At 39.8% G+C, this 26,949-nt stretch overlaps 1 protein-coding gene across 2 annotated transcripts; it reads right to left on the reverse strand.

The window, feature by feature from the left end:
* On the reverse strand, nt 1-26,098 carry LOC118828143 (dehydrogenase/reductase SDR family member 4-like). Of its 2 annotated transcripts, none has more exons than XM_036734562.1 (8): nt 25,912-26,097; nt 23,296-23,473; nt 16,698-16,799; nt 14,446-14,516; nt 14,245-14,296; nt 3,045-3,179; nt 2,436-2,491; nt 1-324 (listed from the first exon to the last, which is right to left on the reverse strand). In XM_036734562.1, the coding sequence occupies exons 1-8, from the start codon at nt 26,049-26,051 to the stop codon at nt 210-212; spliced, it is 849 nt and encodes a 282-aa protein (XP_036590457.1). In that variant the 5' UTR covers nt 26,052-26,097; the 3' UTR covers nt 1-209. The 2 variants fall into 2 exon arrangements, with proteins under 2 accessions (XP_036590457.1, XP_036590458.1); XM_036734563.1 differs by having other exon boundaries at nt 243-324; nt 2,436-2,556; nt 25,912-26,098.
* Between the last annotated feature and the right edge of the window lie 851 nt (nt 26,099-26,949).

Genomic DNA, 26,949 nt, shown 5'->3' on the forward strand with positions numbered 1-26,949 from the left:
TTTCCTTAAGGAAGGACTTTTATTCCCATACATAGCAAACAGGGGGTTCCCTAGCTGCTTACACAGGCCTTTTTTTATTCCAGGGAAGTCAGTGGGATGGGCAAGGTTAGAGGAGATAAGTCTAGGAATTCAGAAGTCAAGGTCCAATCTTGAGCCTTCTCTTCATTATAGATAGCTTCTAGAATCTCAGGGTGTTCTTCCCTGGCTCATCAAAGACGGGAAGGAGCCCCTCCAGCTACTACCATAGTTTCTCCTGTGATGTAGCTAGCATCCGGTGAACACAGGAAAGACACGATGCCTGCACAATCATGAGGCTCGCCCAGCCTGGAAAAGAATAGTGATCATAATAGCAAGAATAATTACAGTTCACACATTAGCGTCTTACATAATCTCAGTAGATCCTCCCAATAGTCCTCAGAGGGAAGAGGAGAAATAGGGAATAAAATGAAGTGGCTTGGGTGCCTTGACCCAGTTCTTTCTAATCGACTGCCCAAAGCAAATAACCTTTGTTTGTTAACAGGTAGCAAATATACTTCTAGGCACCAGCCTGCTCTGTTCCCTCTCCCTAATCTATATCTGAAAGGGTTTTCATAAATAAGTGGTTTTAAGAAATACACTACTACTACTACTACTAGTACTACTACTACTGGTAGTACTACTACTACCACTATTGAAGGCAGTATGACATGTAGACATGTAGTTTGGAAGACTAGGTTCAAAACCAACCTTTGACCCACTAACCTAGTCGTAATCTCTGTGTGCTTCTAGCAACTACCTAGAACTTAGATACCCAGTTATGTGGACAGGTGGCCAACTTCTTTGGTGGAGAGTGGTCCCCATACCAGGAATTCTCCTATAGTGATGAAATCACAGATATTTCATGTGTTTATGTAATAATTATAATTCTACTATAGTCGAGTCATCATCGTGGTGACCCTGAGTTCTTTAAAAGGAATACAAGCTCCAGGAGGTCTTACCAAGCTGGAATAGGATTCAAGTACAGACTAGGTAACAGATGGTACATCTGTCCTCTGAGAACCAGCCTCTCTAAATTCAGGCTCCTCAACAGATTGGCCTAAAAGTGATGAATATTTTGGTTACAGCAACACTCAAAGACCACCTATTATTCACCAAGGAATTGCAATGGGCATCCCTGGAGGGCAAACCCATACTGATGAAATCATAAGCTGCTGAAGAATTATAGGAGTCATATCATAATAAAATAATTTGGATTTTGTTCAGACTCGCCCTGTGAGTTCATTGATGTATAGAACTCCTAAAGTGAGGGAATCACCTCTCCTGATGCAGCCTAGCAAATACTCTATAACTTACAGACTTAGGGAATTTCAAGGTCGGAGTTTTTGCTCAGAGGTAAGTCAGCCAAGAGGGGATTGAGATAGCATGTGAACCTATATTTTCTGGACATTTTACTTTTACATCACACTGCCTTGCTGCTATAAAATGATGATGATAAATTACAAGTATTCACTGCTTTAAGAAATCACAATATAAAAAACCTAAAGTTTTGTTGCTCTTCAGTCATTTTTTAGTTGTTCCTGACTCTTCATGACCCCATTTGGGATTTTCTTGGAAAAGATACTGGGGTGGTTTTTCATTTCCTTAAGCAGCTCATTTTACAGGTGATGAGGCAAACAGGGTTAAGTGACTTGCCCAGGGTCATACGGTCAAGAGTCTGAAGCCAGATTTGAACTAACTGAAGATGAGTCTTCTTGACTCCAGACCTGGCACTCTACCCACTGTGCTACCTAGCTGCCCTTATAAATTAAGGGGTAGTGGCAATTATTTGTATTACAAAGACTCCTTCCTTTCACTAAAGGTAACACCGAGAGCTTTCTTTAAATAGCAACATTTCCTAGTACTCTCACAATGTGTTTTGATTTGGCTCAATTTAGTTTATAGGCAGTTTTTCATTTCAGAAATTCACCTATTGTTTAGAGTCGGACACACCAATAACCACCATCATTACTGTATGTTTATCTACTCCCCAAATAGGTTTCATTCAATATTCATTCAGCAAACATTTCCTAAATGCTTATTATGTGTCAAGTTTTGTGTACGGCAAGGGAAAGAGCCGAAGATACATGAGACATGATTCCTGCCTTCAAGGAGTTTACAGTCTAGTGGGAGGGAGAGAATAAGACATATACACAGCTAAATATAATACAAATTAGAATAGATCATGGCATAAAGGGAGCACCAAACATTTATTAAGACACCTACTCCATCTTTGTTTGCAGTGGCCTAAAACCCTTTAAATGTTTGTGTATACTAACATCAGGGACTTGTGTTCTGCTCTGGGGCATGGTGCCACCACTTGCTTGATCTCCTCTGACACATCTGGGTTATCTGGGTGACTATCCCCTTGCAGTACCCCTCTTTCCTTATCCAGTTACTCACCAAATGTAGACCCTTACCTGGATATATTCAGGGTTTTCTTAATGTGGGTCTCGATAGCCTCGTTTCCCCAGAACTGTTGGGAAAGGGGAGACACTGGCATGACATTGCTTTTGCCCAAGAGGAAGACGCTGAGGGACCCTGAGAGAAAGAGACTGGCTTTGGTTTTTGCTAAAGTGATCTTAATCACTTTAGATTAGGAGCCAGGTGTAACATGGCCTCATCCTTTTCCTCCCCTTACCTACTTATTCCTTGAGGCTTCTTCTGTTCTCCTATTTTACATCCCTCTCTTTTGATCCCTTTCTGTCTAGTCACTTCATTGGAGCTAAGAAGGGTTATGCGTGTCCCCTGATGGGGACACAGAAGAGATAGGGATGGAGGCTTTGATCCCTGTTTTCACCCCATATGTCACAAAAGAGAGGTGGGGGAGGGATGATATGGCAAGGGTATATCAGGAAGGCCAGGCTATTAGATAAGACATTGGGAAACATAAGAAAGAGATGGGGTCTCCTCCCCTGAATCCCCACAAGAAGACAGCCGTCGCTTTGGAAAAGAAAAAGGACCTCAGTAGGAATTCCCAGTGGGTAGACTCTGAACCTCCCTTCCCTTTCTGTTTTACACATCCTTACCCAGGTGCTGAAGTTGGTCTTGATGACACCTGGTGCCACGCAGTTCACTCTAATGCCCGTTGGTTCCAACTCAAAAGCAAAGTTCTTGGTGAGTGCCAGCAGGGCTGTTTTGCTAACACTATAGGGGCCCAGGAACTAGATGGATGGAAAGGAAAAATGTGGTGTTTTTTTCCTCAATTTCTATTAATTTCTAAGTTTTCTAAGTGAGGAGGTGGATAGAATCCTTATACTCTCTTTCAACACAATATGAAATCATTGAGACTTGCTGGAACAGGGCCCATGACTGAAATATGGTTCTGGTAGTTTTTAACTTATTCAAAAGGACTAGGATATGCAAAATGGATAGTGGTGGTGGTGAAGTAGTATTGAATATTAAGAAGATATGGGGGTGGCATTCTGGAAAACTGGTGGAGTAGGTCAGAAATTTCCAGATTCTTCAGATTTCTTCCACAAACAGAAAATCTCCACAAAATGAACATAGAGCAGCAAAAATAAAGGGGTAAAGCAGGTGTCCTCTTAAGATAACTTGAGAGGACCTCAGAAAAGACAAGACCTTGAGGAGCTGAGATTTGACTTGAGTGAAGTGTCGATACCTCCAGTCTGGCTCCACTGAATCAAAATATAAGAGGCCTTGAGGGTAGATCTTTAGGGAGTCTTACTAGGCCTTGAGAAACTTCCCCTCAACTTTTACCTCACTGATGGCCTCAAGAAATTTCACCTTACAAGGAGCTACAGAGGTGAATAGAATTTTAGAAAAGTTAGATATGATAGAGCTCTGGAGAAAACTGAATGGGAATAGAAAGGAATATACCTTTTTCTCAGTGGTAATGGCACCTATACAAAAATTGACCATGTATTAGGGTATAAACTCTCACATGCAAATGCAGAAAGGCAGAAATATTAAATGTATCCTTTTCAGATTATGATGCAATAAAATTACATGCAATAAAGGGCCAGGGAAAGATAGATTAAAAGTTAATTGGAAACTAAATAATCAAATCCTAAAGAATGAATGGTCAAAAAAAATCATAGAAACAATCAATAATTTCACCAAAGAGAATGACAATAATAAGACAACATACAACAATATATGGGATGCAGCTAAAGCAGTAGTTAGGGAAAATTTTATACCTCTAAATGCTTACATGAATAAAATAGAGAAAAAGCATATCAATGAATTGTGTATGCCATTAAAAAAGTTAGAAAAAGAACAAATTAAAAATCCCCAATTAAACACCAAATTAGAAATTCTGGAGAGTTTAATAAAATTAAAAGAAAAGTATTGATAAATAAGACTAAGAGCTGGTTTTATGGGAAAAAACAATAAAAAGATAAGCCTTTGATTAATTTGATTAAAAAAGAAGAAAACTAAATTATCATCATCAAAAATGCAAAAAGTGAATTCACCAACGATGAAGAAGAAATTAACGCAATAATTAGGAGCTATTTTGCCCAACTGTATGCCAGTGAATCTGACAATCTAAGTGAAATGGATGAATATTTACAAAAATCTCAGTTGCCCAGAATAACAGAAGACTGAAGAAAATACTTAAATAACCCTATTTTAGAAAAAGAAATCAAACAAACTATCAGTGTATCCTAAGAAAAGATCTCCAGGGCCAGATGGATTTACAAGTGAATTCTACCAAACTTTTAAAGAACAATTAATTCCAATACTTATAAAGTATTTGGAAAAATAAGTGGAGTCCTACCAAATTCCTTTCATTACACAAATGTGGGGCTGATACCTACATAAGGAAGAGTCAAAACAGAGAAAGAAAATTATAGACTAAATTTCCTAATGAACATTGATGCAAAAATTCTAAATAAAACATTAGCAAAGTGATTACAAGCAATATATCACAAGGATCATGCAGTATGACCGAGCAGGATTTATATCAGGAAAGCAGGGCTGGTTCAATATTAGGAAAACTATTAACAAAATTGACCATATCAATAACAAAACCAACAGAAGTCATATGATTATCTCAGTAGATGCAGAAAAAGCTTTTGACAAAATATACTACCCATTCCTTCTAAAAACACTAAGAGAGCATAGGAATAAATGGAGCTTTCCTTAAAATGATAAATAGTATCTATTTAAAACCATAGCAAGCATCATCTGTAATGGGGATAAGCCTTCCCAGTAAGATCATGGAGGAAACACGGATGCCCATTATCACCACTTATTCAATATGTTAGCTAGAAATGTTAGCTTTAGCAATGAGAAGAAAACGAAATTGAAGGAATTAGAATAGTCAATAATAAAACAGAACTGTGACTCTTTGAAGATGATATGATGGTATACTCAAAGAATCGTAGAAAATCTACTTGAAATAATTAACAACTTTAGCAAAATCACAGTCTATAAAATAAACCCATATAAACCATCACCATTTCTCTATATTACTAACCTTTGTTATTGTTTTGTTAACCCAGCATCAAGAGATAGAAAAGTATTACCATTCAAAATAAGTATAGACAATATAAAATGTTTTGGAGTCTATTTGCCAAGAGAAACCCAGGAACTATATGAACACAATTATAAAACACTTTTCACACAAATAAAGTCACAGCTAAACAATTGGAAAAAATCAATTGCTCATGGGCAGGCCCAGCTAATATAATAAAAGTGACAATTATTCAGTGCCATACCAATCAAACTACCAAGATTATTTTATAGAGATAGAAAAAATAATAACAAAATTCATCTGGAAGAAGAAAAGGTCAAGAATATCGAGGGGATTAATGAAAAAAAACAAGCAAAGAAAGGTGGCCTCACTGTAACAGATCTCAAGCTGTATTTTAAAGTATCAATCATCAAAACCATTTGGTACTGGCTAAGAAATAGAGTGGTGGATCAATGGAATAGATTAGGTACATAAGACATAGTAGTAAAAGACTATAGTGATCTACTGTTTGATAAACCCACAGACCTCAGCTTCTGGGATAAGAACTCACTATTTGACAAAAACTGCTGGGGAAAGTGGAAAATAGCATGGCAGAAACTAAGTATAGACCAACATCTTACACCATATGGCAAGATAAGGTCAACATGGGTACATGATTTAAATATAAAGACTGATACCCGAAGCAAATTAAGAGAACAAGGAATAGTTAACCTGTGAGATCTATGGAGAAGGGAAGAATATATGACCAAACAAGAGAGAGAGAACATTATGAAGTGCAAAATGGATAATTTTGATTGTATTAAATTTAAAAAGTTTTGCACAAACAAAACCAATGCAACCTAGATTAGAAGGAGAGCAGCAAGATGGGAAACAAATTTTACAGTAAGTGTTTCTGATAAAGGCCTCATTTCTCAAATACATAGGGAACTGAGTCAAACTTACAAGACTACAAATCATTCCCCAATTGATAAATGGTCAAAGAATATGAACAGGCAGTTTTCAGATAGAGAAATTAAAGCTATCTATAGTCAAATGAAAAAATTGTCTAAATCACTATTGATTGAAGAAGTGCTGATTAATACAACTCTGAAGCACCACCTCACATCTATTAGATTGGCTAATATGGCAGAAAAGGAAAATGATAAATTTTGGAGAAAATGTGGGAAAATTGGGAGAGTAATGCATTACTGGTGGAGTTGTGAACTGATCCAACCATTCTGGAGAGCAATTTGGAACTATGCCCAAAGGGCAATCAAACTGTGCATACCCTCTGATCCAGCAATACCAATACTAGGTCTGTATTACAGAGATATTGTAAAAAAAGGGAAAAGGACCTACATGTACAAAAATATTTATAGCAGCTCTTTATGTAGTGGCAAAGAATTAAAAACTGAGGGGATGTTCATCAATTAGGAAATGGGTGAAGAAGTTGTGGTATATAAATGTAATGGAATACTATTGTGGTATAAGAAATGATGAACAGGCAGATTTCACAAAAACCTAGAAAGACTTATATGAACTGATGCTAACTGCAATGAGCAGGACCAGGAGAATATTGTACATAGCAATAGCAACATTGTGCAATGATCAACTATAATAGACTTAACTCTTCTCAGTAATACAATGATCCAAGACAATTCTAAAAGACTCATGACAGAAAATGCTATCCACATCCAGAGAAAGAACTATGGAGTCTGAATGCAGATCAAAGCATACTATTTTCATTTTTCTTTATTTTTTGTTTTTCATGGCTTTTCCCTTTTGTTCTGTTTCTTCTTTCACAACAGGACTAATGTGGAAATATGTTTACATGATTGCACATCTATAACCTATATCAGATTGTTTGGTGTCTTGAGGACAAAGTTTTGACAAAGAAAAATGGGAGAGTCAGGCATTCCATGGCATATTTCCTGAATGTTTGGACATTAGATTCTAAAAGTCTTCAGAGAATGATTATTAGGATCATATAGAGTTAAATTCTACAGAAGATAGCTCAGGAAGAATAGGAAACTCAGGAATGAAATTCTGAAGACACAAAAAGAAACAATTTCTCTGGGGAGTAGAGAAGGGCAGCTAGTTATCTAAAGAGACTAATGTGGATGCATAGGGAACTCCCTGATTAATTTAGATTAAAAAAAATCATGTAGAGAAAATGGAAGCTAGGAAAGGTAATGGAGGAAGAGTGAAAAAGTAAGACATGTCCTTGTTAGAATAGTGCTAGGAGCACCAAAGCATGATGTGAACTTAGGCTGATGAGAAAAACTAAGGACAAGGAAAAAAAAATTTTTTAAAATTACATTGGAGAAAAGATGACTAAAGAAGGGAGATGATGACAACAGTGGTATAGAAGGTAAAGTTGCTCAATTTTTAATTTCTCTGTCTTTCTCTGTCTCCCCGCCCCCTTCTCTCTCTCCCTCTCTAATGTCAAGCAGTCTTTGGGTTAAGAAGAGCAGTCGAAATAGCTAGTAGGGAGTTGAAACCCAAGATAAGTGAGAACACTAGAAGATATTATCTTGCTGTCCTTGATCAATTAATCAACAAAAAGCATCTATTAATTGCTTATTAAATGCAGGGGATGCAAAAAAATCCAAATCTTCAGGTGAACTTGATGAACTACTGCCAAGGAAACTGAAGGAACAAGGAGATGTATTTGCTGAGCAAAGTCAACAAGCTTTGAAAGGCCAAGGAGAGGAGTTTTGGGTGATGTGAGAAATAAGATAGTGGTCCAGACATGTTCTCTGATCAACTTTGACCTCTCAAACCTTTCCAAAACAGGAATTATGCTCCAAAGATAAAAACAACTTCAGCTATCTCCATGATCTATGACACCCAGAATAAAAAGAAGGTCAATAAAAACAGATCATGAACTGATGCTCACTGACACTGAGCTCACTCAGCACTCCTCATCTACCTCTCATACTACTGACAGAAAGGCTGCACTAGCAGACCCAATACCCAATGCACAGGCATTTAACAAAATCCAACTTCACACTCTGGGGTCCCCTCTCCCCCTCCCTCTTTTCAGTGCTGAGGGGACCACTCTAAGGAAATTTGCTTTGACAATGAGAGCTATAACACCCAATGGGTACCACCGGGGGCCTCTAGGAGTCAAAGTCTTCCTGAGGCCATGCCAGACAATCAGTGCTTCAGCAGACAACCCCATAGAACTAGATCCAAAATGCTCAGGTGCTGCGAAAGTCAACCCTGTTAGCAACAGGACGAAGACTGAGGAACAGAGGGAGTAGGACAAGACATTTTGTGTGTGTGTGTATGTGTAGGAGGGTGTTGTGTATCACTCCAATAAACCTGAAGGAAATTACTCAGCAAATAAGTGGGGCCAGTTCTATGCACTCAAAATACACTTGGCACATGACCTAGGCTGGTGATTTGTAAATTGCCTAATTCAGGAGGAGGTTGAGACATTCTGAGATTGAACTCCCAAAGAAATCACCATTAGAGGGGAGAAAGAAAATGACCAATAATGGAAAATAAGAGGGGTGGGGGAGGAGGGAGGGGAGACTGAAATTACCGAAGTTTTAGGGAAGAAAAAATCTCAAAAGGATCTAAAGTATAAGCACATAAATGAACAAGAAAAATGCTAACAGAAGGAAATATGGCCTCCAGAATCCAAAGGAGTTCAGGCATCTATGAAGACATACAGCAAAACAAAAAAAAAATGATCCAGATGACACAGACTACTCTACAGAATGTAAGACCATGGAATTATAACATGTCACTCCTGTCAAAAGTGAAATGAGAATCACAAGAGCATAATTTATGGCCTGCAAAGCAAAAATAATGGGAAGAATAGAAAAACTGGAATATGTAATAGCAAGTCTCACCAAAGGAACAAAAAAGAGAACAATAAATTGGGAATGCAAATATACAGAAAGGAAGGACAAAGACGAAGACAATTTAAAAAAAACCCAATATTTAAAGAAGATATCCTTACTAGGCAAGCAGAGAAAGGAAACATAGAGACAAACTAAGGATTATAGATCTCTGAGAAGAACATGACAAGACAAAGAATTTGAACACTATAATGCGAGAAATAATTCAAGAGAACTGCACAGAACTTCTGAACAGAAAAAATGAAATTCCATTTGAAAGAATTCATGGGTCACCTCCAGAAAAAACCCAAGGATGCAAACCCCGAGACACATAACAGTTAAATTTAACAATTCAATTCAGAAAGAACAAGAGGTTAGAAGAAAGACTTTCAGATACAAAGGAAAGGAAATTTGAATAACACCATTCTTCACCCACCAGAAAAATCAGGAGGGAAGGGAATAAGATGTTCCAAAGAGCAATGGAGCTCAGAATATGGCTCAGGGTAACCTGCCCTGCAAATCTGAGCTTAAGCATAAATAAAAAAATGGACATTCAATATCAAAGAGACATTTGCAACATTTTAGAAAGAAAACCAGAACTGAAGAGATTATTTGTTCCTTGAACACCACAGATAATAGAAATGCAAGAGGAATAAATTTATGCAAACAGCAGCATGATAGCAGAAAGACTAATAAGAAACTTTTTTTCTAAATGTATACACAGGAACAGGGGTAAAGGAGGGAGCCTGGTGGAGAACACAGTGTAGAGGCAAGCCTAGGGCATTATGGACAGAACCTGATGACATCCTGCCTACAGGTGAATGAAGGAATTTTGTAGTTCTACATACAACATGGAAAGGTATATAAAAGAGGAAGAAGGAAGGAGGATAGAAAGAAATGTGTTGTGTCTGGGTCTAAATAAAGGCTAGCAATGAGGGCAGGGTGACCCCTGTGATCTCAGTGAGAGACGAGAATGCAGAGGAGTGAGTAAAGAGGATGGTGGAAGAACTGAAAGGGGGAGGAGAGGAGATGTTGCTTTGGTTGTGGGAAGGGGTTCTGCTGACAAATGTGTCTATGAGTGAAGAGAGAGGTTGTGCGAAAGGAGATGGGGACCTTGTGCTGGGTGTGGTCTGGAAGATTTGGTTCTATAAAGAAATGGAGGACTTGGCATATGATATTCCAGGAGGCAAAGGATCTAGTATTACTGCCACGAATAACTTATCCCTACAGGGGAGAAAAGATATTTGTTGAAATAAAAGATTTTGAAGCATTCCTGATAAAAAGAGCAAACCTGAGCAGAAAATTTGACATTGAATAGAGGCCTTAAGAGAAGCATAATAAGGTAAACATGCAGGAGAAATCATAAGGGAATAAATAAGGTTAAACTGTTCACATTCTTATGTGGGGATATCATACTTGTAAACCCCTCAGAACTTTATCATCCGAGGGAATATAATTACACAGAGGGCCTGGGTGTAATTTTATTACTTTTGGATGATCTCAAAAGAATAATAGAAGAGTGGGGACAAGGAATGCATTGGAAGAAGAGAAGAAGAAAGAAGAAGAATGGGGAAAATTGCTTAAAATAAATTAAGTGCCCGAGGAAGAGTTTATACAGTATAAGGGACTGTGGGGGTAAGGGGGCGGGGAATGAGCAACTTAGACTTCACTCTCATCTGATCTGGTTTAAGAAGGGAAGAATAAACATATACACACAGGTAGGTATAAAAATTCATTTTAGCCAATAGGGAAGTAGGAGGGAAAGAGATTATTGAGAGAAGGGGCTGAGGAGAAGAGGGAGAGATTAAGACAAATAGTGGTCAGAAGCAAAACAGACTTTTGAGGAGAGGACAAGGTAAAAAAAGGATAAGTATAAGAAAATAGGATGGAGGGAAATACACAGTTAGCAATCATAACTGTAAATTTCAATGGGATAAACTCACCCACAAAATGGAAGATGATTGCAGAATAGGTTAGAAACCAGAATCTAACAGTATTTTGCTTACAAGAAATACATAGAATTAAAATAAGAGGCTGGCACATAATCTATGATGTTTCAGCTGAAATAAAACCAAAACAAGGATCACGTGTAATAGGGATACAATAGAACCTTTCTCAATCTATACAGAAGTGAAGCAATGATGCTCACTCTCCTCATTATTATTTGATATTGTTCTGGAAATGCTAGCAACAGCAATAAGACAACAGCAAGAAATCAAAGGTATAATTATCATTATTTGCTGATGATACGGTACTATATTCAGAAAACCCTAGGGAATCTGCAAAGAAACTAATTGAGACAATTCATAGTTTCATCAAAGTTATAGGTTACAAAATAAATCCTTGGAAATCAACAGCATTTCTATATAATAATGGCAAAACATTGAAAAGTAGTACGAAATGCAAATTAACCCTGAGGTTTTACTTCATACCCTGCAAAATGGAAAACATTATAAAAAATGGCAATAATCAATAGAAGGGTTATGGAATGATAGGCACACTAATACGTCATTGGTAGAGCTATGAAATAGTACAACCATTTTGAAAAGTAATTGGGAATTATGCAAATAACGTGATGAAAATGCCCATACCCTTTGAACCAGAAACTCCATTACTGCCTTATATACCAAGGAAGCCACTGATAAAAAGAAAATCCCCATATACTCCCAAAATATTTATAGCAACATTTCTTGTGATAGCTAAGAATTAGAAACAAACTAGATTCCTATCAATTTGGGAACAGCTACATAGATTGTGGAATATGATTGTTATGGAGTATTACTGTGCTATAGTAAATGATGTGTGTAATAAACACAGGGTAGCATGGAAAGAACTATACAAACTGATGCAGAGTAACGTAAATGGCGTCAAGAAAATAATATACACAATAAATAGAAGGAACAACTACACATCAAAGAAGGGAATGTAACAAAATTATAAAGATCAAGCAGGACTTGAATAGACAGATATTAGAAGACACCCCAACTCACCCTTTGTAGAGATGGGAAGTTCATAGGTGTTGCACATTGCACAGGTTTTCAGACTTTTTCAATATATTGATCAGTTATACTGATTTTTTTTCTTCTGAAAAATCCACTCTTATTTTTTTAATGGGATGTCTCTCTAGGAGGTGGTCAGAGATGAATACTTTTGATAACTATGATGATGTAATAAATAGAAAATATCAATAAAAACTAAGAATAACAAAAAAGAGAAGCTATGGAGAACAGGAGAGCTATTATAAGACTCATAAGGGACAAATATTGTCCCAATTTTCCAAATAGAGAAGAGAGAAGAATCTGCAAAATATGGGACAGTGGGCTTGGCTTTGATAACTGGAAATTTCTAGGACCTATTATTAAAGGAATGGTTAGCGTCTAGAATATGAAGTATAGGTCACAAAGAAAACGGCTTCACCAAGAACAAGTCAATCCAGACTAATCTACTTTCCTTTTCTAGGCGTCTAGGTGGCATAGTGGATTTAGCTCAAGTGCAGCATCAGACACTTAAAACTGTGACCCTGAGCAAGAGTTCACTTAGCCGTTGTATGACTCAGTTTCTTCATCTGTAAAATTGAGATATTTTCAGATAGAGTTACTAGGGGATGCTATAGGTATAGTTTAATCTTTAATGAAACCTTAACAAAGCAATTTGACAAAAGAGCTAGAGTAATTCTTATAGAGAAGATAGAGAAGGGGGCCAAACCAGTGGTGTCAAACTCAAATTAGAACCCAGGTCATTAATCTATATACCAAGATGCCATCTGCTATATATACATACATGTATATATGTCCACTTAGTTTTAAAATGCACCTTTATCTGTGTGTTAGTGGATTTTTATTTATTTTATTAAATGATTCCCAATTACATTTTAAGCTGGTTCAGGCTGCACTCAGAAGTGTTGTGGACTATGTGGGACCCACAGGCATGTATTTGACACCTTGGCCTAAAAAATTGGACAGTTAGGTAGATTTGGAGCTGGTTGAATGACTGAACCCAAAGGATAGTCATTAATGACTCAGTGTAAATTTAAGTCTCCAGTGAAGTGCCTCAGTGATCTGTTCTTGAGCCTGTTCAGATGAAGTCAGCAGCATTTTATAAGAAAGTGATCTGAAGGTCTTAGTGGGCTGCAAATGTGATATGTATTAACTGAGTGATACAGCAGCAAAAAAGGCAGATATGATCTTAGACTGAATCAGGAGAAACATAGGAACTAGAGAGAGACCAAATAACATAGCCAATATAGAGGTGGTTTAGGAATCAGGAAGAGGTGAGTTTAAGTCTTGTCTTGGGTCCCTTCCTGGCTGAGAAACCCTAGATAGATCATTTAATCTCATAGAGTCCCAGGTAACTCTCTCAGACAATTAGTTTCTATTTTTGGGTGGTGGGGAAGGAGGCAATCAGGGTTAAGTGACTTGCTGAGGGTCACCCAGCTAGTAAGTATCTGAGGTCAGATTTGAACTCAGGTCTTCCTGACTGGAGGGCTGGTGCTCTATCCACTGCATTACCTATCTGCCCCTTCAGACAGTGAGTTTCAGAGTAGGTGCTGCTCTGCATTGGTAGAGGGAAGCTTTTCTAATAGTGATGAAAGTGCAGGTCCCGCTGGAAAAAAAAGTACTGTAAGTTAGGGAAGGGATTATGACCTGGTCAGATTGTTTCTGGAATCCTGTGCTTGGTTCTGGATACAGCATTTTAAGGACACTAGTTAATAGGATAATGCCTAGAGGGAAGAGAATGAGAGTCATGGGCCAGGCAGGAGGGAGTCATGCTGGTGCTTAGGTGGAAAGGAGAGCCCTTCCTAGCTTATCTCTCCATTTAGTGTTCACATTAGGTTGTTTCTTCTGGAAGAAAGAATATGGATATCTGACTCTGTAAAGGAACAAGAGTTAAAATCTTGGTGCTGGAGAAAGTTGGGCATGGAGAGAAGGAGAACAGATACTGAATAGAGGAGTGATTTACCTCGGAGGGTGTGAAGGCAGCAATTGAGGACACAATCACCACTGAGCCACCTCTGGAAGAGACAATGACACAATTGTTGCATCCTCTTGTTAGAGACCCCCTACCCCTTTTTTCCTTTCCTTTGAAATGCATGAGGGGTGTCTTTCCATCATTTTCTTTCTAACTCCCCACCACCATACAGGTCCCCTTTGACTCCTGTACCCTCGCTTCTTCATCTCTGGCACCACCACATTCATTAGCAGGGCTGTGGCCTTCACATTAACATCCAGAATCTGAAATGGGAGAGGAGGAAAATCAATTATTGGGAAGGGAATGTGAAGAAAGACAGAGTGATAGGTCACTGGATTAGGGTTAGGGCCAGCTAAGCAAGCACATGGCCCTGTTCTCCCTGTCTCCACAGACAAGGTCAAGGCTGAATCCACCCTGATGGTCTTATTTTGATCAGAACAGACCTGAACATGCAAGGCTACCATGGAATTTGCTTGGCACATCTGGGGGCCTTCTGATTGGGGATGTCATGTAATTAGTAGAATGTAAGCATCTTTAGGGAAGGCATTGCTTTCTTTTTGTCCTTGTCTATCTCCAATGCCTATCATGGTGCCTTGATTGTAGGCACTTAACAGATGCTTATTCATAGATTTGAGGCAAGAGGGGATTCCAGAGACCATTTAGTCCAGACCCTTCACTTTCGAGACAAAGAAGAGATTTTAAATGACTTGCTCAACGTAATCTAGATTGTAAGTGAAAGAAGTGAGACTTGAACCCAGGTCTTCTGACTCCAAATTCAGCATTCTTTCCACTGTACCATGCTGCAAGAATGAATGAATTGAGTTGAGCCTCTCTGGAGCTACTCCATACAGGAGAACTGAACTTCTCAGGGATGGCCCAGTCCAACCTGGGATGTGTGTCTGAGGTTATTTTAACACTGATATGGTCTTTGGGAAGGGGACGTGGGGTACTCTTGTGTTTTTCTGGCCACATTTTCTGGAAAGTGGCATCATGAGGGAGAACCATAGTGACAGGAATTGGGATAATGAGTCCTGGCAAATGCTTCTATCCTATTAATTTAAAAAAGAAAATATGCAATAGGCAGGATGGTGTTGAAATGTTGAATTTGGAATCGGAGGACCTGGCATCAAATCTCAGCTTTCTCAGTTATTACAGGAGTGACCTTTCAGAAGTCACTAAAACCTCCCTAGACCTCAGATGTAAACCAGAGGTTACATCTCTCTCCATCTGTAAAATGAAGGGGTTGGATTAGATAACCTCCAAGTTCCTACCCAGTTCTCTATACATAATCTTGTGAAAATCTGGCACAGCTACTTGGCTCCCAAACTGATTTCAAAACTGTCTTGAGCAGGCATTGCGTATTAAATTAGTCTCCTTATCTCAAAGAAGACTATAACCAAGTTCAGGAACTAAGTCACTGAAAAAACAAAATTTCATCCTTATGAACGAAGAGTGTTTTCTTTTAGTTTACCTCAACCACGGTGTGAGGAAATCACTGACAGAGCAAGAAGCAAACTGCAGAGAGATTATGACCAATTTCGCATTCTTAAGTCTGGTGGGAATGTTAATTCTACCAAACAAACAGAAATATTTTAATTGAGAACCCTGTAATTGTGGAAAAGTAGGCATGTGGAATTTATCGCAGAAATATCATTTGAATTATATGCATTACTATAGCACAGGGGTTGGCCATATTTGTCTGTGTTCTTCTTGCATGTTCTAACCTTCCTAAATGTAAACGTAGCAATTTTCTTTTTTTCTTCATTCATTCATTTATCTGTCTCTTTTTCCAAATGATGCGATATTCTTAAAGTGATACAATTTGGATCATCTTACCAGACATGATATTTATTTCACAAGTTATCCAAAAGTATGTTCATTTTTGGCAACTGAAGGGGAGAAGTGTGGGTCTCTTAGTTGAATGGTCGATTATGAGTCATCGTCACATTACATGCCAAATGAGTCATTTGGGGTTTTGCATAGTGTGTTAGGATTGGAGCTTGGAGCATTTGAATTCAAATCTACCTTCTGATACTTACTACCTATGTGATCCTGGGCAAATTCCTTAGCCTGTCTCTCAGGTATCTATTAAGTCAAGCCTGCATCTGTGCAAGAATTCCTTACACAGCGAATCTGCTATTCTGATGAAATGCAAAGTCCCTTTATTTTATAATCTGTCTCCTATATGTCCCTGATGGATGTTGTCTGCAGAAAGATGTTGAGGTCAAATTCGGCGAGGTAGGCACAGGAAGTAGGTGCAGAGAAATGGAAAGGGAAGAAACCGAAGAGCAATATGAAGGATGAGCATAATGGGGTCTTCCAGGGTAACATTTGGTCTCCTGAGATGTAGATGAGTTATTTGTTCTGAAGAGAACTAAACTTTTCCTTGGTAAAATAGACCCATTTTCAAGGCTCACTTCTTTGGTGCTTTAACCCTTTCTCACCTTGTCCCATATCTCCTCACTGGCGTCCACCAGGTTGCCAAAGAAAGGGTTGACAGCAGCATTGGACACCAGAATGTCAATACCTCCATGGCGGTCTACAGTCTGGGAAAATGAATATGGTCAGAACCAGTGATAAGGGTAAAGTTAGGGATGCTCAACTGGAAACTCCCTTCACGAGTGGAGATCAGGTACTCATTATCTGATTATGATAGTATTAGTGAGTTATCTGTGATAACCAGAGGTTACATGGCTTTCTCATGGTCACATAGCCAGTGTGTGTCAGAGAAAGGACTGGAATATAGGTCCTCTTAACTCCTAGGCCCGTCCTCTGTCCGCTGTACCACAGCACCAAACTCTTAACACTCTTCTCTTAGTTTTTGTGAAATTACACAGTAGTACTTTGTTAAATTATAACATAGAGTTCATAATTGTCACATTTCTTTGCTCCTCCTTTGCCTCTTTGACATTTTTTGGGTTTCTTTTACAACCAGGATTTGGTGGAAATGTGGACATCATCAACTTGCTCAGGTGATGCCACTTTTTCAAGTCAAGATTTTATTCCAATAAGTATTTAAAATTATATAAAGCCACATATACATTAATCAAATTCAAATGTAATAAATCCATTCAATCACAGTCCTTCCCTTCTCTATCTACCAAAAATAAATTTTTAAAGTGATTGCAGTAAAACCTGTCTAGGAATGTGTGTGAAGGGAAATTGTCCTGCAATCCATGTCTTTCACCCGCAGATGCATCTTGGGCCCCTGAACAGTATTATATGAAATGGCCATCTGTCAAGACAGCCACTCTTGTAGAAAATATTAGATAGTCTTTCTAAATAGGTTTTACTATGTTAACATCAAAGCATTGTGCAAAGTAGTGTTGTGTTGTCAGAGAAAGATTGCATGAAGGGAACTTCCCCTTCCCCCCGCCCCCCACATACACACACAACCTCAGCCACACAAGCACAAGGCTCTACGTCCCTACACTGATTTTCCTGACTAGCTTTTGTAGTATAGATTAAATCCTATTACCACTTGCTTCTTGGAGTCATGATTATGTGAAAAGGAAGTGCCTTGGACAGATAGTGTTGCATGTGTAGACATTCTGGAACCGATTCTTGTTAGATAACTGAGTGGTAAAGAGGAGGCTTTTTGTTTTACTCATAGAGTGATTCCTTTGCATGAGCAAAGGCAACTGGGGGAAAACTGTTGAGATGGGGAGAAGCTATGGGGTCCTCTCCCCTCTGAGACAATATGGCTCTGTGCAAGGGTATTGGTCCTTGACCTCATTCTCATTTGAAGTAAAGGAGGTTGGAGTTTCCACGAACTTGTGAATTTCTAAAGGTCCAGAGGGTGACTAAGCATCCCTGAATTCTAGAGTCCAGAGGATATTTGGGTGTTCAGTGCAGCATTGATTACCCAAATAGTGGCCTTTGGCACCTCAGACCCATGGTGCTGACACAAGACTCAACTTTGGACCAGAACTTGGAGGGACCAAGAATAATATATGGGAACTGAGTTAGAGCCTATTCTCCCTGGTGACCAAGGCAGGACAGGGTAGTGTACTGGAATGGCAGTAGGAAGACCTAGGTTTAAATCTTACATTAGACAATTAATTAGCTGTGTGACCTTTGGTAAGACACTTAAACTTTCTGTGCCTCAGTTTCCTCATTTGTAAAATGAAAGGCTGTACTTGATGGTCTTTAAGGTCCTTTCCAGCTCTATATTTATGAGGCCCATTAGATTTAGCTCAGCTTAAAATTATGTAGCATTTAAAAATATCATAATTAATAACTTGTTTTATGGCTTTGCTGAAGATTCATGTTTTGTAAGAAAAGTGTAGATTAATGGCAAAGCATGCTGATTTATTCTCAGTCAGCTATTCACATGGGAAATTCAACTTTTTGGGCAGTTTACCACTAGCCACCTGTTGGCAGTTACATAAGTATAGTACCTAGAGAATAAAAACCACTGGAGGACTAATCCCGAGAACACAAAGCTATAACATGACAGCAAATGTCACAGATGTCACAAACTTCTTTTCAACTTCTCCTCTGAACAATTACAGCTCTTGTTGGCTGTATCCCAAAATTTAGCACTTAATGATATAATGCAGCCATTACTTTAGGGCTATCTATCTAACAAGGGCTAACCCAATTAACCCAAATGTGCTCTTCTGTACAGCCCAATAGTGCCTGGAGGAAGGGTAGGAGGGGAGAAGGGAAGGAAACAGACATTTACACGGTACCTACTATGTGCCCGGCACTGTGCTAAGTGCTTCACAAATATTAATTCAGTTGGTCCTCTCAGCAAACCTGCAAGGTATGTCCCCATTTTACAATTCAGGGAACTAAGGCAAACAGAGGTTAAGTGACTTGTACAGAGTCTTACATCTAGTAACTGTCTGAGGCCAAATAAGAACTCAGGTTTTCCTGATTCCAGGCCCAGTGCTCCATCTACCATATTTTCCCATGTATAAGATGCAACCTTTTCCCAAAAATTTGGGGTCTAACAACTGGATGGGTCTTATACAGTGGTTGTAGATTTTTTTACTTGCATTTCCTACTTTTTCACTCTTGTTGTCTTTGAGCTCATTGTTTCGCATTTGTTTCCGGTATATTAGGTCACGTTTTGCCACATTCTGCCCAGAAATGGCTCTGAAAAGATTTTCGTACAGTTCTGAGTTCAAGTTAAAAGTGATCCAGTTTGTAAAAGTGAGTGGAAATCGTGCTTCTGAACGTAAGTTTGGTCCTCCGTCAACTGAGAAAACAACCTGAGACTGGCTAGGGGAAGAAGAAACCCTACTGAAAATGCCACAGCTGAAAACGGCCATGAGAGGCAAGAGGGAAGAAACCAACTATAAGAGAAGTTTGCAGCTGGTGAAAAGATCCTGGGATAATATCAAGGTTGAGATTGTTGTCAAATCATTTAAGAAGTGTGGCATTTCAAATGCCATAGATGGAACTGAGGACGAGGCAATATATGAAGACAGAGATTCATCATCAAACATAGATGAGGACAAGCTAATGGATGGGAGTTTTGACAGTGATGAGGAGTTGTACGAATTTTATGATGCATAAAACTTGAGTTCAATAACTTTATGTAATACATTTTTTTTAAATTTCGGGCACCAAAATTAAGGTGCATCTTATACATGGGAGCATCTTATACATGGGGAAATACAGTATATGCTGCCTAGCTGTCTCTGACAGTGTCTGGAACATTGCTAGGCACAGAAAAGGTAGAGGGGCAAGGAGGTATAGCAGATAGCATGCTCAACGTGGAATGAAGATCTTGGCTCAAACCTCTCTCTTTTTTTTTTGGAGGTGGGAAGGCAGGGCAACTGGGGTTAAGTGACTTGCCCAAGGTCACACAGCTAGTAAGTGTGTCAAGTGGCTGAGGCTGGATTTGAACTCAGGTCCTCCTGACTCTAGGGCTGGTGGTCTCCTCACTGTGCCACCTAGCTGCCTCTCAAACCCCTCCTTGATAATTATGATTTAACTCCATGATTATAGTGAAATTACTTAACTGATCTGAGAGCCTCGGCTGCCTTATCTTTAAAATGGACATAATATTACCGATTACTAATATACACCTTAGGGTTGTTGTAAATGATGCTATGTATGTATTTTAAAAACTTTGATGTGTCATCTAAGTGTCAATTACTACTACTTGTATTATTATCCATATATATAATTATATATTGTCATATATAATGTTAACTATTACTATGAGCTGTTAGGTAGCATAGTAGACAGAGCTCTGGACCTGAAGTTAGGAAGATTTGAGTTCAAATCCAGCCTTAAGATACTTCCCCAATTTTTCCTCTTAGAATCTCTGATTTTCTTCAAGATTGAGCTCAAATGGCAATGTCAACAGGAAGCCTTTGAATTCTGTCCTCATCCTAACAGTCCCATATACCTGTCTATGGACTTGTCTCCTGCACTGGAATGTAAACTTGAGGACAGGAGCTGTTTTTGCTTTTTCTTTGTATCCTCAGAATAAGGTAATATGTTTAATGTTTGTGGATTGGTTTATTAATTTAGGCCAGGACTACAGATAAGGTGAAGATTATCTGGCAGAACCTGATAAGATGTTTTTGTAGGCAAAGGTCATTGCAGTGAAGGGAGCAGGCCCTGGGAGATTTCTCTAAATTGTGATAGTAAGTAGTATACAAACTGTAGTCTGGCACCCATCCTTAGGCAGACCTCTAGTGGCTTCTCAGTGCCTTAGAATCAAATACCAACACTTCTTGGCATGTGTCTGCAGAATTGTTCTCTGATCAGCTAACGCTGGTATCTGCCTTCATTTCATTTTACACCCTAGTCCCTCACCAGTCAAAGGTGACTTTCTTTACATTCTACATACCTGGTTCTTCATCACACACCTTTGCTAAAATGGTCTCCTATCCATGGCACAACTTCCCTCTTCCTGTCTACCAAACTGTATTTCTCCCCTTCTTTTAAATAAAAATCCAAGGCTCTCCTCCAGGAATCCCTCTCATTAGGTGCATTGCCTTTCTAATCTGTTAGGCTCTGCATTCTACTCTAGGGAGGAAACATTCCCCAAGAGGGAGGTTGAAGGGAGGCATTCCTGCCACATCCCCCATATTCTGTCCCATAACTGGACGGGTAAGTCAGCAGTCTCCAACTGTGGTTGGAAATATTGGGGTTTTTGTTTGGCAAGCCCCTTTCAACAACAATGACAACAAAATATGTTGTGAGCCCCCAGGGTAGTTTAATACACAACTCAAAATATTCTGCAATTATTTACCGTTTAAGGCTCTGTTAAAAAATTTTAACACAAATCCCTTAGATCACAGTCATGAACCCCTTAGGGTTCCACTAAATGGGAACCATTTGTCTAAGTACCAAATACTGCATGTTAGACATTTCACTCTGGAGGCCAAAGTAGACCAGTATTACAGTGGGTGCCTGGGGTCTCCTCCTTTGCTAACATGGCATGTTATGGCAGAATGTAAGCAGGCAACTTGTGATAGACATTCCCTCCCTTGGAAAATAAATCTGCTTTGGGGGGGTGGTGGGGGAAGGAGGAGCTGTCCTCTTCAGATCTCCATGAGCAGGAGCTCCAATATATAAGTTGGAAAATCTTTTTTGTTGTTTTTTAAAAAATATATTTATTTTATATTTGTGAAATAAAACAAGCATTTCCATAACCTAGTGGAATAAAGATGACTGCACATGAAACATTATCCATAAGAATCCATTATGGATAACTTGCCATTCCTTTTAAAGATATAATAAAACAAAATGGGTTGTGAATGCATTTGTGTGTTCATATTTATGTTGAGAATAAGCTTATATGCCTTATATGCTGTATTAGAACAGATTCTAGAAACTTCTTAGAGAGCTAGGATAGTGGTTGGTTAAGATAGGTCCTAGGTCTCTGATGTATTTATTCCACTGGTGAGATTCTAGGTCAGGGCTTCTTAACCTTTCTGGTATCATGGATCGCTGTGGCGATCTGGTGAAACCTGTGGATCTTTCTCAGAATGAGGTGCTTAAATGCATAAAGTAAAATACTTAGGCTTGCAAAGGAAACCAATCACATTGAAATAGTTGTCAAAAAACAATAAGCACCACCCAAGTTGCTTGTCTCCTCACCTCCCTCCTACCTCACAGGTTACTGCTCCAAAGGAAATCTAAAGTCTGGATCCTCTGCAAGGGCAGGTCATCCTGAAGATGTTCTCTGTATTTACTATGTGGTATATTGTAGACTAGGCAGCTAGGTGGCTCAGGTGACAGGATGCTGGGCCTGGAGTCAGGAATACCTGAGTTCAAATCTGGCCTCAGATACCTGGACAAGTCATTTAACCCTGTTAGCCTCGGTTTCCTCATCTGTAAAATGAGCTGGAGAAGGCAAACCACTCCAGTATCTGCTAAGAAGACCATGTGGACAGTATCGTCCACAGGGGCATGACTGAACTACAATAACAATATAGTAGACTGGGAGTTAGGACACCTGTGTTCTATCCCATAACTCCTCCACTAACTATGAACCCTTGGATAAATCACTTAACTTATCCGGGACTTAGTTTCTGCATCTGTAAAATAAAGGAAATGGACTAGATCAGGGATGTCAAATCTGTGGCCTGCTACACTCTCCATTGTAGCCTGAACCAGGGTAAAATGGAATTGGGAAATACTTAACAAAATGAAGAGAATTACAATAAAACATAGGTAAGATTACTTTTTAGAACTAAATCAACATGCAGCCCACAGGGATCCTTATGTATGTCTTAGTAGCCCCCATCGTATTTGAGTTTGACCCTATTAGAGTAGATGGTCTCTAAGCCCCCAGTAACTTCTAATTATCTATAAACCTATGGAAAAGGAACTTGGACTAGGGGGCCTCAGGATGCTTTTTGATTAACCGAAGAAAAGCACTGTGCAAATGAGCATTCTTTTATATGGGGAGAAGTTATTTAGGCTAATCATTAGCTCTCACATCTTATGTAATACATGGGTCAGTAATAGTAAGTAAGTAATAATGAGTAATATATTAATATAGTTGGACTTTAGAAAGGAAACGGGATGCTCTCCCCCTGCTGTTGGCCTTGTGTCTCTGCTGCTCACCGTGGCCACTAGTTGTTTTCGATCCTCTGCCTTTGCCACATGGCACACGGTGCCCGTCACACTCAGCCCCTCCTTCTGGAGCGCTGCCACAGCTCGATCCACATTCTTCTGCTTTCGGCTGCTCACGATCACATGGGCCCCATCACGGGCCAGACGCTGAGCAATGGCAAAGCCGATCCTGGGGGTAGAGATAGGAGGAAGATGCTGTTCTAGTCCCAAACCAGCCTGGCCAGTCCCTTGGCTTTGTCCCAACCTGAGCCTGAGGTAAGAACTGGAGTTATATTTCACTGGATCCTGCACAGAGAGTGGACTCCATAGCCTATGGGAGGCTGTGAGGAAAGAGGAGAGAGGCAGTAAGCTGAGTACTTAGAACTCAGTACTGAGTACTTAAGCATAGCCTAAAGATGAGATTTTTGGTGTGATTTGATGAGATAACACATAGACCATCTTTCCCCCCAAATATCTTCTGGGCCAGCTGGGAATGTCATTCATTTGTTGGGGTTAAGCCTTGCCCTTCAGGAATCCCTTTCTGTCTATACTAGGTGTCCATGAACTGTCTCAGGTATCCATGGATGGATTTCACGAGATCTATGAACCTCCTGAAATTAAAAAATAAAAGCACCAAAACAAAACTCATATGGAGGAAAGTACACCTTTATTTCTACTAACCTAGAACTAAAATTTAGTATTTCTCTCAATTATTTGAAAACCATTATTCTGAGAAGGGGTCCATGGGCTTTGTCAGACTGCCAAAAGGATCCATGACACCAAAAAGGCTAAGAACCCTTATTCTATACAGAATCCAGGCTTAATACATCATCTCCTTATTTCTGCTGCAGGGTACCTGGTATGTGGGGAAGGAGAATGGAGGACTGAGCTCAGAAGGTCAGGTACACAGCTTTCAGGCTAAATCTGTGATACCTCTCATCACTGTGTAGATTCCTTTTTAGATGGTCCATGGGCATGCTCAGGACTTGAATGAAGACCCACACAGATACCTGGGAAACATGACATCCACAAGGGACTCTGAGTCCCTCTCACAGTGGGTTGGTAGCAAGGAACCAGACATAATAAGACAGAAGGAAAATGGAAGGAGCTTGGGACCATCAGAGATGAGTCACCTCTTTTGGCAGCTCTGCTTGGCATTTCACAGTCTCATACATGGGTCCACAAATGGCGTCAGAGGCTGGCCAATCATATATCTCTTCACTGTTTTCTTGGACTCCCCTCAATAATTCCATAGGGCTTATTTTATCCATTAAATCCCCAAATGTAGGTGTAATCAGCCTTCCACTGAACTCTGATATTATCCACAGCCCTAGGAAGGCAGAAGTAGCCCCTGATAGTTTGGGAACATGGGTACTGAAGGGAGGGAAGCAGGCAGCCCTTAAGTGGGACATTACTCCCACTTGGAAGGGAAGGGGGAGAGGAGAATGGCAAAGGAAGGTGACTATCCGATATGAGGGGGAGGCAAGGTGGGATAATTTTTAATATTATTTTTCCATATGCACATATTTTAGACATGTTGTTACAGTGAAGGCCTGTTGCTTCTGGGGGACAGGATCATGCAGGATGTACAATTTTCAAACCTTGCCTCTGTGTGTTTGAATTTCTTAGCTTGGCTCTGTTGACATGGCACAGGAGCACTTAGCATAGGCAGTGTTGGCACTAGCTATTTTAGGGAGACAAATTATTTTCTCATATCAAGGGTGGCAATAAAGGGCAGATGGGGAGGACCTATAATAATAAAATCGTAATTAGCATTTGTGTAGCATTTAAAGGTTTGAAAATCGTACTACATGTTATCTCTTTACAGAAGCCTTGTGAGGCAGATATTCTTATACCCATTTTAGAAATAAGATAACTGAGGATGACAGAAATGACTTACCCGGGTCCCACAGTTAGTTAGTACCCCAGGCAGTTTTAAACCTGGTGTTGTCCTGATTTCAAGTCCAATGCTCTGCTATAACACCTAGCTACATTTGGGGTGCCAGGAGATTGTAATGGAAAGAGTCATGGTGAGAAATTGAGTCTAGGGATAGGATTAGGTTCCTAGGGTTTGCAATGGGTTGTGTGTATGGGAAGGGCTAATTATCAAGCAGTCTACAAACACCTATGAAGTCCCCACTATGTGTATTAAATCCCTACCCTGTGCTGGGGGCTGAGGGTGCAAAGAGGAAAGTCAGACTGTACCTGCCCTTAAAGAGCTTACCCTCTGGTAGCAAAGAGAATGAAAACAGGAGTTCTCTGGCAGGAGAGTGAAGGTCCCTAAGGTGAGTGACAGTTAATAGGTGAAAGGGCAAGAGAGTAGGAGGGAAGGCTCAGAATTATTAACGTCCTATAGGCAGGCTGTGGATGGGGAATAGGAGAACCAGGACTGGACCTAGACCGAGGAAGGCCTGAGTTCCAATCCCACCCCTAGCTGTGACGATGGGTACGTCACCTGTTGTTAGTGCATTCATCTAATAATGTTCCCTCTCCTGCCTGGTACCCCCAATAAACTACAGCCTTTTATGAGGCACAGTTTAAAGACCAGCGTCTGCAGGCTAACCCATAGAAGGCGGGGCTCTTCCAGTCTTTAGTTTCCAGGGGCTTGCTGGGAAGACACTCACTCACCCATCAGTGGAGGCAGTCACCACGGCTACTTTGTTCTGTAACGGTCCATGATTGCTTCTGAAAGTTCCAGCAGCCTGGTTGCTCATGTTGACAGATTTCAAGATCCTAAAGCAAGTAGTTTGCAAGAAGGCTCTAACCATATCCCGCTCAAGAAACTGATGACTTACTCACCATGCAAAGGTATAAAAACACTAGCCTCGCAACCTTAGCTGGGCTGGTCTACTTTGGTTTAGGTCCCTCCCCCTATTTCCCAGGCTTCAAAATTAAAGTGTCAGAGTAGTGGTAGTGGATGGAGAGAGAGAGGAGCTGGTACTTAGCCGGAATTAACGTGGGAATGGAGCAGGCCATTGGCTCCCTCTGCTGGCACACTGAGAACCTAGTTGGACTCTTGCTACCACTTGGCTGGAGGGAAGCTCTTGTCTGGGTTCCACCCTCTGCTCGCTGTCTGCAGATTCACTCTGTTCAGAGCTGTGCTCTGGAATAGGCACTTCTCCTTTCATTCCAATACGATTCAATTAATTTTGTTTCAACAAGCATTTATTACATTTATTAAGGGGGTACTAGGTATTGAGGACAGAAAGAAAAAATGTTATAATTTTTATCCTCAAGCAGTTTACATTCACTCCACAGGGGTGGAATTAGTGATGGAGATAAGGGAGAGATCAAGACAAAAGTTTTCTAGGAAACTTTTGAGGAGGGAGAGGACACTGTGTGTAGGGAAGAGGGAGAAGGAGGCATCTGACCTGATCCCTCACTGAAGATTAGGAAGGAGTGTATTCCAAGGCATGAAGGACTACCTGCCTGAATGCAGATTTACTAAATTACATAGTCTCGTGTCTTTCTGAGAGAAGCTCTGGGGAGGACCTCACCTGTCCTCACAACATGCATGTCGAATTCAAAGTTCCCACGGCATTTGAGTGGCTGGTACCTTGTGGTGAGGAAGAAAAAGACAAAGATTTTTATTTTGTTGCTTGGAATTGCAAGATGACAGTTTTAGTTGGGTATAGGTGTTTGACACTGATTTATTTCAAATAAAAT

This window comes from Trichosurus vulpecula, chromosome 8 (genome assembly GCF_011100635.1).
Source record: "Trichosurus vulpecula isolate mTriVul1 chromosome 8, mTriVul1.pri, whole genome shotgun sequence".
NCBI classification, from domain to species: Eukaryota; Metazoa; Chordata; class Mammalia; order Diprotodontia; family Phalangeridae; genus Trichosurus; species Trichosurus vulpecula.